This window comes from Stegostoma tigrinum, chromosome 5, assembly GCF_030684315.1.
Source record: "Stegostoma tigrinum isolate sSteTig4 chromosome 5, sSteTig4.hap1, whole genome shotgun sequence".
NCBI lineage: Eukaryota > Metazoa > Chordata > Chondrichthyes > Orectolobiformes > Stegostomatidae > Stegostoma > Stegostoma tigrinum.
In genome coordinates, this window is record NC_081358.1 from 86,306,604 (window position 1) to 86,326,051 (window position 19,448).

Consider the following 19,448-nt stretch of genomic DNA (forward strand, 5'->3'; position numbering starts at 1 on the left):
TAGTGTCATCCTTAGAGAAGGGTGTGCAGGTGATGCCTTGTTTATTCAGTAATATCACTATAAAACATTCTTACTGTTTAAAATTTTCTTTACTTACCTAGCCTTTCTTTTAAGAACCTTCTGTGAATCTGGATAATTCACCAGAATTTCATTCAGAGTCTTCTTGTCCAAAATAAATAAGTTTGTAAATCCACTTGCAATCACATTAGCAGTGCGTCGATTCCCTCCAACTCCTGCTAGCAGACTGCAATAATAAGATAATATGCTCTTGTCAAAAAGAAGGACTTGATGAGGAAGATGTACCACCCATCGTGGTCAAGGTGGTCGAGGAGAGCATCCTATGAAAAGAGCTAAAGCTGACAAAGCAGCAAAAACTAATGAAAGGCTAAAGGATCGAGAATTCTTTAGGAACCAGCGGCAGCTAATAACAAGGTAATGAAAGTAATTTGGCAAGAAGTACAAAAACAGATAGCACGCACCTCTATGGATATTATAGAAGAGAGAGAATAAATAAAGTAAGTATGGAACCTTTGGATGGTGTAGCTGGGGAATTGATAATGGGGAAGAGGGAAATGGCAGATAATTTAAAACAATATTTTGTTCATGGTGGATGACACTACAACCATCCCAAATATACCAGATAAGTGAGTTAATAATGGAAGTAAAGACCTTGTAATAGTCTTTAAAATAAGGGACAAGTATTTGACAAACGAAGAGAATAATGGGCAGACAAGTCACCAGGGCCTGATGATCTGCATTTAAAGGTTTTAAAGGAGGTTTAGGTAGAACTTGTAGAGACACTGGTTGGAATAGTCCAGATATCACTGGATTCTGCAAGGGTTTCAATGGATTGAAAATTTGCTAATATGATGTCCCTGCTCAGGAACAGAGGGAGGCAGGAAATAGTAAACAATAGCCACTTAGTACAATGCCTATCATTGGGAAAATGCTGGAGTCTGATATTAAGGAAGAAAAAGCAGGGCATGTAGCAAAGTGTCCACATCATTATGTGAAAGAAAAATCATGTTAGACAAATTTACTCGAGTTCTTTAGGAAAGCAGAGCTGACAAAGAGGAACTGGCAGACCTAGTGTATTTGGATTTCCAGAAGGCATTAGGTAAGGTGCAACATAAAAAGTTATTGCACAAGATACAGGCTCACTATATTGGCTGCAATCTATTACAATAGATTGAGCATTGGTTAACACATAGAAGAACAGAGAATTAGAATTAATCATCCCTTTTTGGGGTGGAAATACATAACGAGTGGAGTGCCACGAGTTTCGACCTCGATCCTCAAATTATTACTCTCTCTATTAAAGACTTTGAGGACGAGGAGACAGATTGTAGTGTATCCAAATTTGCTGATGATACAAAAATAGGTGGGAGAGCACACTATGAGAAATCTGTAAGGGGATAATATAATGGTTTCCCACTTTATTTTCATTTTGGTAGGAGGAATCCAAAATCAGACTATTTATAAATGGAGCAAGATTCCAAAAAAGATGCAGTACAAAAGGATCTGATGTTCTTATGCATGAAACACAACACATTGGCACACACATGCAACAAGTAATTAAGAAGGAAAATAGAATTTTAGCCTTTATTGCTAGAGAATGGAATTTAAAAATACAGAGCCCTTGGTAAAATTTTACAGGGTTTTGGTGAGGAATACTGTGTACAGTTTTGATCCCTGTATTTAAGAAAGAGTACAGATTACTTTTGGAAGCTGATCCCTGGAATGTTAGGGTTGACTGATGAAGAAAGGTTAACAAGTTAGGTTTTCATTCATTAGAGTCGAGTGAGGGGTGATTGAATTGTAAAATATAAAAGTCTGCAGGGACTTGACAAGGTCACTATAATTAAGATGTTTCCATTAGTACGGGAATCTCAAACTAAGAGACAGCTATGGAATAAGATGATACTCATTTAAAACTGAGATGCAAAGGAATTTGTTCTCTCACAGAGTCTGGAATTGTTTACTCCAGACAGTTATGAATACTAGATCACTGAAAGAGGAGGTGAATATATTTCTGAAATATCAGGAAGTTGATGGCTCTGTTAAGCGAGCACAAAGATGGAGTCGAGACCTTAGGCAGATCAGCCATGATATTGTTGAATAGCATGCAGGCTTTAGGGGCTGAATGGTTTACTTCTGTTACTGTTTCTTATATTCTTGTTCAGTTCCAACTTCATGCTACATTGACTACCAATACATTAGCATTGCAAAATAAGTTGTTTATTTTGTCAAGTTAATCAAATGTAATGGAGCAAAGCAGCAGAGCAAATGTAGTCACACCGAAATAACCCACAACTGATGTTTTGTAAAGGTGGGTAGCAACCAATTGTGTCTGCAACTTGAGTCAATCTTTCACCACTAGAATATACATTTGTGAATGGTCAAATAACTAATCCACATGAACAATCATTACCAGTGAAGTGTTGAAAAGATGCTAATGTACAAGATCATCAAGGAGATTGGAGTTTAAATTTGATCACCAAGGGGATGAAATATTACTGGGCATATCCAGGAATGTAGAGATTAAAACCAGATCAAGCATAATCTTACTGAATAGCAGAGCATGTACAAAAGTGCGAGTAGCCTACTGTTGTTCCTTGTTTGTATTTTCAAAGGAGAAGGTGACTAAAACATTCAATTCTTAAACGGGGCCCAAGTTCAGGAAAGGGTAAAAATAAAAGCAAAATATTGGGCCTGCTGGCAATTTAGAGACATAACTAAGTGCGGGAGAAACTTAACAGGTCTGGCAGCATCTCTGTAGAAAGAAACACATTTTGAGGCTGAATCTTACAGGTTTCTGGTTAAGTCTGATTTTGTCAAGTTTTTTTTAAAAGAGGGACAGGAGCTGATGAAGCAAGCTTATCCTATTTTAGCAAACTCACCTCAGTAATTGCTACCCTCACCTAGCTGCATTTTGTCTAAACATGGTGCTAAACATGGACAACCAGGGATTTCTGCACTCAGATTCCACCTCAGCTCATGCGGTATCTGGCTGTAGGTGCCGCACTGGCTGAGTGTGTCCACCAGATGGCAGTGAGAAATGGCTGTCTGCAGTACAACACCACCCTCCAAACCTACACCCAGATCATTGGCTGAACCTGACACTGCATTCAGCATACATAATGATGGCATTTACAGACAGAAGTGGGTTGTATCTGTGTGGTTCACATGCAATCCTTGATTTGCACTGGCCTTTTATGCCATAATTGCTGATAACTGCAACATTATTGAATATCCAGTTTCAATTTGCAAGCACCAACCAATTAACATCTGACCCTTAAACACACTGAAACAGAAAGTGTACAAAGTTGGTGATGCAACGAATCTAAATCCAATATAGCTGTGCTTTGAAAATGATTGCTTCATGTTTTAGTAGCTACAACGTAGTGGCATCCTGCACTTTCAGCCCTCAAGCTGAAACCGGCCCCACTATTCCAGTCATTTTCTAATGGCAATGCAGATCAGGATAGACGCATCAGCACCTACCATTGCCTGGTCCTTCATACTGCCTGTGTGGAGCCCTCAATGTTGGCCACAGTCAGTAATCTCCCCTTCTCATTGCCATCCGTTTAGTTGAACGAATGTGCAGTATGTTTCTTGTGAAGGCTGCTGTTGTGCCATCTTGGTGTGCCACACAACAAGATGTAGCTTTTCTGTATATTTGTGCTAAACAGCCCTTTAGAACGGCAGCACTGCCAGCCTTTGGCTCCCGCTGAAGAGCCAATTCCACTCTCGGGTGACCGTCTGTGTCAAGTTTGCACATTTTCCCTGTGTCTGTGTTGGGTTTCCTCTGGGAGCTCCGGTTTCCTCCCACAGTCCAAAGACGTACAGGCTAGGTGGATTGGCAGTGGATTGTCTGTAGTGTTCAGGGATGTGTAGATTAGGTGGGTTATACAGGGGGAGTGGCCTGGATGGGATGCTCCGAGGGTCATTATGGACTTGATGGGCTGAAGGGCCTGTTTCCACACTGTAGGGATTCTGTGTTGACAGGCATGTCATGGCAAGGCAAAGATGACTTGAGAAAGTAGGGAGGCATAAAACGAGTGAGCATTAAGAGAGCAAAGAAGGAGCGCTGAGATACAGCCTGGTCCAGCCCCTGAGCCTGATCCCTGCTCATGCATGTAGACTATGCTTTTTGCAGCTTTCTCAGTGAAAGTTTGCTGCTACATCCTGCCATGGATATTTGTACCTCACGACCAGCTTGCACGAATATTGGGGGGGAGGTGCCATGATTGTTATTTTGAGTTAGCAGATGCCACATGTTCATACACAACAGGTACATTTGACTGATTCCTATGGATTATGCTCTAAGCAGTTGCTAAACCCGATGTGCAAGATAGAGGTTGCTCAGAGCAACCAGGAAGCTAGGCTCCCCAGGAACACACACTGGTTTCTGTGTCAGATTTTCTCAACATCTGGTCAGTTTGACAAAACAGGAAGGTGAATGTAAATGAGGCAAGTTGAGCATTAACGAGGCATTAACAAGCCTCTGTCAATTGATATCGTGCCACTAGAGAATCTTGCCACACCACTTGTGAAAAGCATCAAAGTTGGTGTGAGATGATCTTGACATTGATTTCGACCTCTCTGCACTTGTCACCTGACTCTGCCACACCTTGCCATAACCCACATTCATCAGGTTCCTACAAGACTCTATCCAAAATTAACATTTTGACTCTGATTAGGTGAGATTGCCTTTAAGATTCTAAATAATAACTGATTGATGTAGTTACTTTAGAGAAAGTAACAGAGCTATTGATAGCTTAGACAAACCCAAAAAGGAGAAATTCTGGGTGCATTGCAGAACTGAGCCCATTTCAGGTGCGTGTGGCTAATGCTCTGAACAAGCATAACATCACTTGCTTAACCTGCCAAATAACTCCTGCAGTTTGTGTAATTGGATTTGTAATGACATGGAACTGAAGGGTCAGTGCTCATTTTTGGAGGGAATTGTGTAATGTGGAGCTGAGGCAGAAAGAACAATGTATTGTCTTCTGTAGGGTGAGGCCTGGGAAGTCAACAGTCATTGTAGCTTTGGATCTATAGGAACAGACTGAGCCACAAGCTCATGTGGGACCCATTTAGAGTGGCATCATCACAAAAAGAATTTGACATAATTGATGGCCCTGACAAAGAAAGTACCTTTCTCAGGTGAAGAAGTATCAGTGGGCTGAATATGTTAACTCTGCTTTCTCTCTATAGATGCTGCCAGAACTGTTGAGTTTTTAACAGCAATTTCTATTTTTGTACCTTCTTCAACTAACTGTGGACAGCCTATTGGGCCTAGAAATAAGTCTGGTGGAATCCTAGGATGATCCAGAAACAAGGAAGTTGAGGATCGTGGTGCATTTGATAGCCACTGGTAAATTTTGGTTATCAGAAATTTTGGGAGCAGGTCTTGTTTCTGTAGACTTCCATTGTCCTAGGTTACCTGGTATAAGGTCAATACTAGTATGGAAAAAGCTTATAGTCTTTCCGTAGACAATCTGTGCTTGGATAGCCTCCTGCAATCTACATCTCTGCTGCCCCTGTGTAGATGGGTGTCTACTAGTAGCAGGCCCTGCTAGTATTGGTTCTTAACTTGGCTCTTATTGGCTTCTTAGGCAATTCTCTGCAATCAAGAATGATTTGCTTTCAGCCCAGTTCAGTGGGTTCTGAGGTGGCTGATAATTCTGAATTGCAAACTGCTGACTGTCACATGTGGGGCAGATAGTGCTTGAATGGTTGGCTAGATAGGTTTTTGGAGGTTGGTGCACTCCCTCTGATACCTTCATCAAGCCTCCAAATACATTTCTGATGAAGTCTTTCAATGTGTTTGGTGCCAGGCATTATAAGTCTTTTCAAAGAACAATGCAGCACAGGAACAGGCCCTTTGGCCCTCGCTTTTCATTTTGGTCAATCACAAGCCAGGAGATGGGGTGGTAAAATGGAATACTGGTATTATTGCTAATTATTAATCCATTGACTAAGGTAATATTCTAGGAGACCTGAACTTGAATACCACTGTGGCAGATGGCAGAATTTGAATTCAATAAAAATCTGGAATCAATGATAATTATGAGACCATTGTTGGTTTTTGTAAAAACTTATCAGGTTCACTGGTGTTGCTCAAGGAAGGAAATCTGCCATCCTTACCTGGGCTAGCCTACATGTGACTCCAGAACGTGGCAATGAGGTTGACTCTTAAGTGCCCGTTGGGCAATTAGGGATGAACGCCAAATGCTGGCCTAGCCAGTGACCCCCACATCCAATAAATGAATAAGAGACACCAGCGAGTCAATGGAAATGTTTGGCCCCATCAGGGATGCTTAAAAGATATCCTTAAAACATTTCCATTATCTTGTTCCACCCAGCAGAACTAGTTTTCAGTGATTAGCATCTTGGACAACTCAATGCTATTAAACCACTTTTCCTGTGACTGTGTCATTATAAGATCCAGCAATCCAAAGTACTACAGTGTACTGGCACCCATAGACACCTGTTACATCAGACCTCCAAGGTGCAGATTTCACAAACAAGCCTCTGAAGTGTACGTAATACCTGTAGCAATGTTCCTCCCAGCACAAGCAAGGCAAAGAATTTCAAGAAAGCAGGAAAAGTTGGTTTGAAGGTAAGGGAGACTTCCTGTCTACACATCTGCTCCCCACTGTTTGGAATTGTATATGGGGTCCTCATGCCTTTGAAGGCACCACCTATTATGTCATGCCCCTTTTAACCTTTCCTCCTTGACCTTTTGAACTTGGCTCCCCCAAATCCAAACCCTGGACTCACCACAGCATCATGGTGGTTCCAGAAGAGGTCACTGTGTCTGTTTAGAACTATTGGGAGTATGGAGATGCCAGCTGTCCTATTGGTCGGCTGTATCCTAAGGTGGGATTTAGTACCGAAACAGATACGGGGGTCTTGTCTTAATCATAATAGCATTAAATCGCTGCAAAACTGCCCTTAGGACTGTGGGCTAGATCATGTTGGGGTGAGAAGATCCCGATAAAATTCAACCTAGTAATCGCTGGAGGATTATCAGCTACCTGGCAAGGATAAACGAATACAGACAGAAAGGATTAAGTGATTAATGGCAAAAGGTGCTTAACAAACTTGGTTGAGCTTTTTGATGAGCTAACAGAAATAGTGGATGAGGATAAAGCAGTTGATATTCTGGAAATGGGCTTTCAAAAGTCACTTGTTGAACTATTTTGGATACCAGCACTGTAGACTCTGTAGGAATTGCCTAAAAAAAATCCTTAATTCTAATGGGCACACCCAACTATATCTGGAGCCCTTTATAGTGGAGCACTGATTAAAAGTGATTGTCACAGGAATCAATGTGGGCATGAGGAATTTTATATTGTAATGAATGGTTAGGATTTGGAATGCGCTACCTGATAAGGTGGTGGATACAGATTCAATAGTAGCCTTCAAAAGGAAAGAAATACAGCCCAAATATAGCATAGCAGTGAATTGGAATGCTTTTTCATGGCAGAATGTGAATCCTACACTTTGCAGAATTACATCGATCTCCCAGCAACAAAGTCACAGCCAGTCTGCCCTGTGTGGATATCCTTATTGAAGAATACTTCACAGGTCATGTAAGGAAGGGTATGCAATGCCGTCTGTCAGAATTGGTGTAGTCTGTTAGGCACTATTGAAAAGTTGCTGTGTGAACAGATCTAAATCCACATTGGAAATTGGAAAGGTACAAAGCTGATCCACCAAACTAATACCTGAGCTTAACAGGTTCCATTATGAGGATAGTTGCGTAGCTTGAATTGAGAATGTCGAAGTATAATTGAAATGGTACTTAAAAAGATTAAGGGCTCTAATAGGATAGATATAATGAAACAATTTCTCCTTGAATAGCAAAAGCGAATGGCCTTGGTACTTTTTTCTCATCTCATTCTCAAGCTTCTCCTAGGATTCCAAACATTATAGATCAACACTTCAGCAATTTATTTCATTCCAATGTTATCAAGAAGCAATTGAAGCCACTGAAAATGGCAAAGACTATGGGTCTTCACGATGTCCTTGCTGTAGTACTAAAAGCTACTCCATTACAGCTATCTATTGGTATCTATCCAACAAAGTGGAACATTGACCAGGCATGTGGGACCAAATCCAGTGAAAATTCAGACAAAATCAAACTCCACAAATTACCACCCTATCAGACTGCTTTCAATCTTCAGCAATGTTATCAATGGTGATTCCAGCTATGAGTTGGCATTACTCAACAATAACAAGTAAAACCTGATCACCTGCCCTCCCCGCATCATCAGAAATTTAATTATTGACGGCTTTCTGGTCATATGGTGTTAAGAGAAAGCCTGTGGCATGGGCCATTTGGAAAGTCTGCCAGCTTTCACCGTGTGGATTGGTGTGGTGTTGAAGAAGTGTGGGTAGGGGCAGCTCATGCTTTTTTTTTTCTGGCCCTATCATTGGAAATTCACCCCTGGTTATCAGTCTGTTTAATGTTCACTCTGGGCTCTTGAATATAGTCACCAACTTATCATACTCCAGACTTAGCTGGGGGTTTTGGTGTGGGGGGACCTGCCTGTTCGTTTTAGTGATGGCCATCAATTTACTGCTGGATGTACAGTGCTGCTGGCCTATTCCATTGGCCAATGTTACTCTAATATGAATATATAAGCATGAAAAGTACCAGCAGAAGTCCACTATCCGGCCCCTTGAACCTGCTGCGCTATTCAATAAGATCATGACTCTGATCTATTTTTGTTTGATATTTCCATTTACCCCTGAAAACATTAGATTCCTTACCTCACAAGAATGATATGTCTCTGTCTTAAAATAATTCACTAACCGCTGTCCACTCCCTTTTGCGGCAGAGAGGTCTAAAGTCACTCGCTCCTCAGAGAAAAAAATTCCCTGACTATCTGTCTTAAAAGGCAGTCCCTAATTTTAAAACAGTGTTCCTCAGTTCTGGACTCATCCTCAAGAGAAAACATCCTTTCCACTTGCATTTTATCAAATCTGTTTATGGCCTGGGTATCCCTCACGCTTCTAAACTCCAGTGATAACAGGCTTCCCCCAGAGTAAAAGGTGGAACTCTTCCCTTAAAGCAATCAATGCTGCTCCCAGCATGAAATCCAGGGTTATGGTTATTTGGTTTTTAGCTGGTGTTGGTATGGAGGTTATGTGTTGGAATGGACAAGCCATTACCGTAATTTGGAACTGGTTCGCTGAACTAATAGATTCATTTCCTGTTGAGAAGTTATAAGTCTAGACAGAAATGGTTATTTTCTTGGCAACATCCAAAGTTAAAAAGTAAAAGTAAAAGTTTAAGAAATTCAGCACCAGTTGTAAATAGAGTATAAATAGAACTCTATGAATTGTATGCCATTTGTGCATGCAACATGAAACTGAGCTATACTACGAATAATATTTAGAAAAAGCAAAAACTCCCTTAACATTTAGTATCCCCTTATCCATGGCAATAAAGGGGGATCACATCCTATAGCTTTAAAGCAGAAGTTGAATTATATTTGGGCCTGGCCGTGGATTTGTTTCTGAAACTGAAATGATGTTTGGTTCGGAAAATGTTGTTTTCTAGTTTCAGGTTTTTGCTCTCTATGCTAATTCTAGGGGATGTCTAACTATCAGTGAGGAAGAGCAGAACGTACTTTCTGTTTTTGGGAGCATATGCAAATCTCAGCTGCCTCTACGTAAAAAGAGTGACATTATCAGACCTTAATGCAATTTCAACATTACTTTATGCAACATCTCTTCACTTTCTCCATTATATTAGATATGTATGTATATAACTGCTTTTACATTTACCACTTCTCATCTCACCCCAAATCTCTAGCTTCACAAATATAGGTAGCCTGGACATTCTGCAATTCTTCAGGAATGCACTGTCTTTTAATAATGCTAAGTTTTGCTTGAGAGCTGTTGGCATTGATTTTAATCTATGAATTAATTCTCTCCTGAAGAATCTTTTATCTCTTGGATATCCTTTCTGGTGAATTGTGTTCCTGCAACACCCAGGCATTAGTCCACTATCTTCAATGGATGATTTAACTTCCTTTGTGTAGCAACTCCTCTTCCCTGCTAACTCAATGTGTTGCCCCAAAATATCATTTGGTGCTCCTGTAATTTCATGATTTTGGGGTCAGTTAGCTCAGTTGGCTGAAAGATGGGTTTGTGATGCAGAGTGAAACCGACAGCTTAGGTTCAATTTCCACACCAGCTGAGGTTACCATGATGGTGCTGCCTTCTCGGCCTGACCCGGCGCCTAAGGTGAGGCAACCCCCATGTTAAACTACCCCAATTAGTCTAAAAGAGAGCAGGAAGCACCATTTTTTAGTCTCATGAATATCTGTCATGGGAGATGTTTGCTCTGTTCAAAGAAATACATTCTTCCGTACTGTAGCAAGGATGTCTGGACCAGGAAGTTACATTTTCAATTGAATAGGTATTTTCATTTTTACAATATCTTCCTGCCTTTCATGGCTCAAAACACAATGCATATTCTCCAGCACAAATTTTTAAATGAAATTCTCTGGCTGAATAGATCAGACTTTATAAATCTTCCCACTGAAATTGCAGTTATTTGTGAGTAACCTGATGCTTTCAAATCTTTAGTTTATTCTGACTGTCCCCAAATGTATCCAAATTTGATTTTATTAAATCTTAAATAAATTCTGACGCCTTCCTGATCCCTCAGCTCTTTTGTTGATCAGTTTTCTGCCTGTTCCATGATCCTTTGCAGGTGTATCTCATGAAACCTATTCACAATGGTGACAATGCTAATTCTTGAGAGGTGAAAACTCCCATATTTACTCCATCGCTTTCCCTTCCTGGTCTTTGTGTTGTATTTCTGATGTTCTATTTACTTTTAGTGATATCTAACTTTACTTCTGGAAACCTTTATTCACTTCTACAGAGTCTCCTTCACAAAGGCTTTTAACTTTTTCCTCAGTTTGGCTATTTTATTTTCCCTAACCTACTCTTTTCTCCCTGCACCTCTTACCAGTTTCTTGGTGAAGGTTTATCTTTGGAGTGCTGAAATTAATCAGCCACTACTCGCACAGTTACTGCTGACTGTCAATCTTCAGGTTTCAGCTGCAAACTTGTATTTAAAAAGCAGAAATGTTCTTAAAAATGCCCTTCAAAAAATCTTCCTTCAGCATCAAAAGGGGATTCTGTCTGCCCACTGCTAACCACCATGTCCTTTTGCTGCCAACAATCTTCTATTCTCTATGCCGAGTCTAGGAATTGTCTCATTATGTGGTGGAGAATAGACCACTGATGGGTTTTAACAAAATAGGTATTTGTATACTTTAATAAGGTAGTTCATTGCAATAAACACTGGTCACACTTTAACTTGCTCAGCATAATTACTGAGGGTTGTCAGGGTTGTACAGCACATACCTGTTCCTTACAGCAACACTTTTGAGATCTGAACGATTTCCAAACAAAGTCGACATCATATTATTAGATTACATGGAGCACAATGCATCCACATAACTCCTTCAGAACCATGACTATACAACATACACATATTTCCACTGAAATCCTTTGAGCAGCTGGAAATTCCTTGTTTGATGTGCAAAATAAAGATCACAGGCTATATAGTTACAGCATTAATGTAGCTCACTTTTTCCCTCAACTGCTGCAGATAATAAGTTACAATGAACATTTATCAACTTCCATAACATTGTATTTGATCAGCTGTCCATTTAATGTGCAGTGGTACACATCTACAGCCAAATTGCCCTCACATTTTACTCAGGAATTCTAAAATGACATTTATAGCATAAATAATTGCCTGAATAGGACAACAACTACTCCAAGTATTAGAGAATTCAAAGGGGTGTGTCAGGTTCAGATTGGTCATGAAATGACTCTCGTTATTGTCGTTTTGAGTAATTCTGAGGCTTTCATTACTCATTGATCCCTAATTAGACATAGCCTACAAAAGACAATGGCATCTATTTCAATTTCTTGAAGGGAAGACAGATTGGAGATCTGATTGAAGGATTAAGTCATGAGGGGTCTGGATAGAGTAAATAGAGGGAAAATGTTCCCACATGTTAAAGGTTAATAGAAGAATCAAGCTAATTTGTAAAAGAAGCAGAAGTGAGTGAAAGAAAAATATTTCATGCAATGAATGGTTTGGGCCTGGGCTGCAGAGCCTCAGGGAGAGGTGCAGGCAAATTCAATCGAGACATTCAGAAGGAAATTAGTTGGTTGTTTGGCATTTTAATGCAGTCAGTTTATTGCCACTTTACTTCTGGTATTGCCTTAGATTGTGTGGCTGTTGGCATGATGAGGACTTTTATGATATAGCCTCATCTCCAGTATTTAAAGTGACAATCGAAAGGTGGAACTTGGAGCAATTGAGAGTTGGAACAGGAGAAGACAAATAGTAAGAATGAATTCAGGAGGGTCACATACTCACTGCTGTCTTAATGGTGTCTCCCTTAATGTACTTCTGGGGCCCATGTGGAGCTCAGAAAGTCAACCTTTGGAGCACCGAAGCCATTCATGAAAGATTTTAATGAACTAAGCAGGTCAAGAAAAGTGGGCACAGCTGCACATTCACATAAATCCTGTGGTGTGCGTCTCCACATCCCTTTAGTCTGCTTTAACAAGCTTATCCCTCATCATCAATCTCATTAAGCGCACTGTGGCGTTGCAGATACAGAGGAATACATGCCATTGTACTCAGTCATTTGTTTACCCATTATTGGAGGAAAGAACACAAAAAACAAAGGAGGGAGAGACAACCTGAGGTGAGTCTGAACATAACATAGAGTTGACAACTGCAGGGGAGGCAGCCTGCCAATCTAGTATTTTGGGCTGACCGAGAGGGGGAGGGAAGGTGTGCCTCCACACCTGACCCACCCTCACACCTCAGTTATCTGGTAACAAAAGCAAACATACACTTACATGCAAAAGATCTTCTGGTTTACTGGTGGTGTCCCTACTTCTAACCCTGAAGATCCGTTTTCAAGTCTCAACTCTAGTGGATGCTAATATGTTTGCCATTTTTAATAGGAAGGCAGTTTAACGTGATCTTGCCCTTTGAGAAATCACTGTCACCATTTTAGTCAATGTGAGAGGAGTGTGGCTGGCAAGGCCAGCATTTGGTGCCCATTGCTAAATGCCCCTTAGAAGGGGATGGTGAGTCGCATTCTTGAACTGCTGACGTCTCTGCGGTATAGGAAAATCCACAGTGCCGTTTTGGTGGCAGTTCCAAGGTTTTGAGCAGCAACAGCGAAGAAATAGCAATATATTTTCTAGGAAGGTATGTGACTCTTGAGCTTGCAGTTGGAGTACTCATATGCCTACTGCTTTTGTTCTTTGAGGTGGTGGTCGTCTGGAGTTTGGAAGGGGATGTGAGGAAAGTTTCCTGGTGGCAAAGTAGTTGTGCTGAAATGTGCTGTTCATTGATGATGTGGATAATGGCTTTGCTTACAGCACGGTAGGGGACAACAGGCAACGCAAGTGCGTAGTTTGTAACAGAGCTGTCATCACTATCAGCACACAGAGGTGGTGGAGGCAGGATCATTGGTTTTTTTAAGACATAGGTTTCTTGTTACCAAGAAAGTGAAGTGTGCCCAGTCTCAGGCAGGGTCAAGGAGATGAATAGGATATTGTTACCTCGATTATAATAAGTTCCCACATTAATATGTAGCTGGTACTGCATTTCCATATTGCTTTCCTACTCCTTGTCATCCTTGTTTTTATCCTCCTGCTCCTTGGATTTATCTGCAGGCAATCTACAGTGTTTTTCTCCTGCCAGTACAAACTTCACTGCTGGACAATATTGTGTAAAGTGCAGCCCAACATGACCATTCTGGAGACTTTGCTGCATGAGCACTGACTGGCAGCAGCTCCCGTTTTGTTTGGGCACAATTTGAAGTACACCTTCAGCATGATGATTGTTTGTTCAATCACACATTTGGTGTTCATGTAGCATTCACGCCATTAGCCTTTCACTGGTTGGGCTTCTGACAACCGTTGTCAAATATTGTAGGGCATATGCCCGTGTCCTTTTGCAGGCACTGCTTAAGTCTATTTTCAGGTTGAAAAGGTAGAGAAGCTTGGATGAAAGCATTTTGGTAACCCTCCAGGAATCTTGTACACATCTGGAGAAATAGCGTCTTGTGTTTGGACAGCAGCAGCACATTGACCTATTGGAAGTCCTTCTACTTCATCTGGATCTGCATAGGTTGCCATGGTTACACAGCTGGAAATGCCCTGTAGGCAATGGGAAGCCAGCTAAAAAAAACATGAACCCGAATGTCTCCTCTTTCTGAGTGGTAACATCACAGATGAAGGTCAGATCAGTGGCAGCTTTGGCAAATAACCCATCATTCCCTTAATTTCTGCTGTAACTTGTGGACTGGAAGACCTTGGCAATGTGTCTAACAAAAGTTGAAAATGGCAGTAGCTTTGACTGGTAGCCACTGGTAATGACCACTAAGTCAGCTAGAAGCAGGATTTCTTCATGGAAGCTGCAGGTATCCATTCTTGCCTAGTGTAGCAATACAAGTGTCCTGCAAACACTGCAGCTTGGCCATCTCATGGAAGTGCAGTCAGTGTACTCAGGTCATGTCCCCTGAGAGCTGATTCTTTTTGTTCCCCCTCTACCCCAGCCCTTACTGTTCCATTCTCTTGCTAGCTGCACATCTTTTAACATCAAGCCACTGCCAAAGGGTATATTGCTCATTGCCCAAGGTCCATTTCAATGGAGGTAAGATACCATCCACCGTAACGTGATTCAGGAAACATTCAAAGTGTAGAAAGTAATGCTCTGCAAGAATATTGCGAACAAGCCCTTTTCCACTAGTAAACAAGAAAGTGGCGGTTAATATGAGCATGTATCGTGTCTTAATCAGTCTTTGCAACCATCGTTTTCAATGCCAGGTATACTGTGCAAACACTGTGGATGAGATTTTAAAGTTAAACATGTTGATATGTCAATCCAATTGAAATATCACATGGACTTACAGGCACTGAGCCTAATCCGTGTGTTCCTCAGTGTTAAAATCCCCCCATATGAGATTTGCTTCTCATTTGAATAGGCAAAATTTCCACATTTGGCGGTGATTTCTAAATATCAGTTCACACGCCGACGACTGATTTAACTGATAAGAAGCACATATACTTCATCAATCCTGACGCATCACCAGAACCTTCATAAAAGAAGGTGGGGATTTAATAATTGTTGCCAAGGGGTCTGCAAACTCTCTTAAAATGAACGTAATTTTTCCACTCGTTAATATGTAAATGTCACCGACCTAGGAATACTGGCCATGATGAGAGACACAACCACAGGACAATGCTATCAGAGATAATGGGAACTGCAGATGCTGGAGAATTCCAAGATAACAAAATGTGAGGCTGGATGAACACAGCAGGCCAAGCAGCATCTCAGGAGCACAAAAGCTGACGTTTCGGGCCTAGACCCTTAATCAGATGAAGGGTCTAGGCCCGAAACGTCAGCTTTTGTGCTCCTGAGATGCTGCTTGGCCTGCTGTGTTCATCCAGCCTCACATTTTATTATCACAGGACAATGTTGTCCTGTTTCCAATCTGCCACAATGACTTCCCCTAAAAGTTTACATTGATATATTTGACTGCCATTGTTTTAAAACTGTATCATCTTCAAAAATATTTCAGAAAGCTTTTCTTCAACCTTTTGGATAGTTTAAATTTCATATTTTTATGCATTTGATGTATTTATTTATCAACTTGAGCATTGTTCATTAATTCCATACTAAGACAAAACACAGTTACCTGATTTCTCCAAATACAGACCCAGCTTTCAAAGTAACCGAAGCCTTATTGTCATCAGGTCCACCGAGCACCTGGACTTGTCCTGACTTGATGATGTACATTTCTCTGCCTACATCTCCCTGAAATGAAAGATATGAGGCAAGAGCCATTTAATACTGTCATGAATTTGAGCTGCATTCTCTCTTACATTGAAGTCCTGAAATTATAGTTGGCTCAGCCTTCCCATCAATCTCTGAGTCAGAGGCTTAAAGACTCAGATGTGATTACGGATTGGGAGCACGTAATACTACCATGCAGTGTTTAGAGAATGCTGCACTATCATGGATTCTGCACTTCATTGAAGTAGACAGCAGTATTCCATTGATGTGCAGCCATAATTTTTCCCTCATCCAATAACTCTATAAAAACAGATTACTTAGTCATTTCACTCATTGCTGTTTGAGGGAATTTACTGTGTTCTCATTGGCCAGCACATTTATCTTCAATACCAATTCTTGTCCTAAAATGAAATTTATTGGCCAAATAACCCAAATAGCCAATAAAAAAATCGAAAAACATAAAAATGCAGAGAAATAAACCATGTAATTTATTGCCACGATATTGACTGAATATAAATCGAAACAGAGTAAGTTTTGTGTGTATATTAAAATTATTTACTTCACGTGAATAGAAACCTAGAGATGGGAACGTGTAACAAGACTTGGAGCGTTTGGTTTTCTTAACTGAAGTAGCATTTGTTAACACCTTAATAAAGAATTCATGTGCAAATTAAACCTCAAGGATGCATCTGTGAAATGAAAACAACTCCAATGTCCCCCTTTTTCTGAAGAAGTGCCTAGGCCTGAAACGTCAGCCTTTCTGCTTCTCTGATGCTGCTTGGCCTTCTGTGTTCATCCAGCTCTGCACCTTGTTATCTCAGAGTCTCCTGCATTTGCAGTTCCTACTATCTGCTTGATGTGGAAGGTTTTCTTGGGAGCTGCGATGGGGGTGACGGGGGAGGTGTACGGGCAGGTGTAGCACTTCCTGCAATTGCAGGGAAAAGTGCCGGGGGTGCTGGGGCTAGTGGGGAATGTGGAGCGGACAAGGGACCCCCGGAGAGAGTGATCCCTCCAGAAGGCAGATAAGGGTGGGGAGGGAAAAATGTCCTTGGTATTGGGGTCAGATTGCAGGTGGCGGAAGTGGCGGACGATGGTGCATTGGATCCGGAGGTTGGTGCGGTGGTATGTGAGGATGAAGGGGATTCTGTTTTGGTTGTTATTGCGGGGAGGGGCCTGTGAGGGATGAGTTGTGGGAAATGCGAGAGATGTGGTTGAGGGCATTTTCGACCACTGTGGATGCAAAGTTGTGGTCCATGAATAACGAGGACGTCTATGATGTTCGGGAGTGCAATGCCTCATCTCTAGGAACAGATGCAGTGGAGGCGAAGGAATTGGGAGTAGGGGATGGCATTCTTGCAGGAAGGTGGGTGGGAGGAGGTGTATTCTAGGTAGCTGTGGGAGTCGGTAGGCTTGAAATGGATATCAGTTTCTAGGTGATTGCCAGAGATGGAAACAGAGAGGTCCAGGAAGGAGAGAGAGGTATCGTTGAACTTAAGGTTGGGGTGGAAAGTGTTAATGAAGTGGATGAACTGTTCAAGCTCCTCGAGGGAGCATGAAGCGGTGCCGATACAGTCATCAATCTAATGGTGAAAGAGGTGGGGGATATGGCCAGTGTAGCTTCAGAAGAGGGATTTTTCCACGTATCCTACAAAGAGGCAGGCATAACTTGGGCCCATGCGGGTACCCACGGCCACCCCCTTTGTCTGTAGAAAGTGGGAGGAATTGAAAGAGAAGTTGTTGAGGGTGACGACGAGTTCAGCGAAGCAGACAAGGGGAGGGGGACTGGTCGGGCCTGCGGGACAGGAAGAAACGGAGGGCCTTTAGGCCATCTGCTTGGGGAATGCAAGTATATAGGGACTGGACATCCATGGTGAAGATGAGGTGTTGGGGACCAGGGAATTGGAAGTTTTGGAGGGCGTGGGTGGTGTCATGGATGTAGGTGGGGAGTTCCTGGACCAAGGGGGAGAAAATGGAGTCGAGATAAGTGGAGATCAGTTCAGTGGGGCAGGAGCAGGTGGGGACAGGACAATGGGTCAAACAGGGCAGTCAGGTTTGTAGATTTTGGGAACCCTGCAGCCCAATGGTATGAATGTGGACATCACAAGTTTCAAAATCTCCCCATCCCTGATCACATCCCAAAACCAGCCTGGCTCATCCCCGCCTCCTTGACCTGTCCATTTTCCCTTGACTGATCAACCCCCACCCTAACTCCCCACCTAGACTCACCTTTACTGGATCCATCCCTGCTTCCCTGATATGTCCGTTTCCTCTCCACCTATTTGCTCCTTTATCCAATTTCCATTCACCTCCCTGTCTCTCTTTCTTTATTTTAGAATACCCTTCCCCTCCCCCATTTCTGATGAAGGGTCCAGACCTGAAATGTCAGTTTTCCTGCTCCTCTTCTGTGTCCGTCCAGCTCTACACCATGTTATCTCAGTTTCTCCAGCATCGGCAGTTCCTACTATCTCTGAATTTATGGTTTTAAGGCTGTTTTATGGCTCAACCTAAACTAAATTTAGGATACCACACATGCTTTTATATAAAAAGGATTTTACTCAAAGAAACAGCTGTGTTCTAAAATGGTTTAGTTGCATAACAGTATGTAACAGAATTTGGTACATATATATTTGCAAATATGCTTGTATAAATCTTATTTTAGATTGGCCAGGATATCCTTCAGTTGAGTGGCATCCCTAGCACTGATACCATTTTAAAAATTCTGTGGTGAAGCCAAACAATCACTGCTCTATACTGTTTCTGATATTTGCGCAAGACCTGGCAGATAATGTGGTGGTTTGACATTCTGCTTTGCAGGCAGGGGCCTGAATGTCATGCTGTATGGGGTGGTGCACAGACGGAATGTCCTCTTCTCCCAGAACCAGCAGAAGAGGCCATGACACAAAGCTATACCAGGCTCATGATTTTTTGCCCCCGGGTCAATGCAGTAACAGGCACCTGTAAGCATGCACACAAATGTATGGACAATGTATTTTAAATTCACCACTCTGCCAGCATCTTTCCTCAAATATCTCACTCTCATACTATCCCTACCATTCTCACTATTGTCTGCAACGTCTTCCCTCAAATTCTCACTGACCCTAAGCCCTATACTGCTAGCCGTGCAATGTCTCTGTGCTGCCCTACACCCTTGCTTGGGACACTTTCTCATCTGCACCAAATGGAACAGCCAGGCCACTCACTTTCAATTCCTTTACTGCTTGCCTGTTTCTCATTCCAGGAGGAAAATGCCCCTCAATAGGGCAGAAATAAAGGTGGAAGTCTACCCGACATTTGGTTCCTCCCTCTCATGTGGAGAGACTCTTGATTCTGACCACCCAGATTCTGAGTGACTGTCCATGCCCCTGGACTGGACGCTGCCCTTGACTTACTGTGCCGGGACATTCTGACTGAAGGTTATCTCTCTCTACTTAATGAAGGACTAGTAACAAACAAGACACACATTTTGTGTCTGTGTAACAGCTGTATTGTAAGCCTGAGGGGCCCAAGGCAAGGCAAGACAATACAATACAAGACAGAATGTTGTCAGTGTCCACGCAGGCTCAGTGTGAAT

The 19,448-nt window shown here is 41.9% G+C and overlaps 1 protein-coding gene across 3 annotated transcripts in view; it reads right to left on the reverse strand.

Annotated features, from left to right (window-relative positions):
* The window catches only part of LOC125451905 (cyclic nucleotide-gated cation channel beta-3-like), a 132,246-nt gene that overhangs the window by 12,373 nt on the left and 100,425 nt on the right, over positions 1–19,448 (reverse strand). For all 3 annotated transcript variants that reach the window (XM_048529640.2, XM_048529641.2, XM_048529639.2), the window contains 2 exons: positions 15,780–15,898; positions 98–244 (listed from right to left, as the gene is read on the reverse strand). In XM_048529640.2, the coding sequence (XP_048385597.1) occupies positions 98–244; positions 15,780–15,898 (266 nt within the window). The remainder of the gene's footprint in view (positions 1–97; positions 245–15,779; positions 15,899–19,448) is intronic.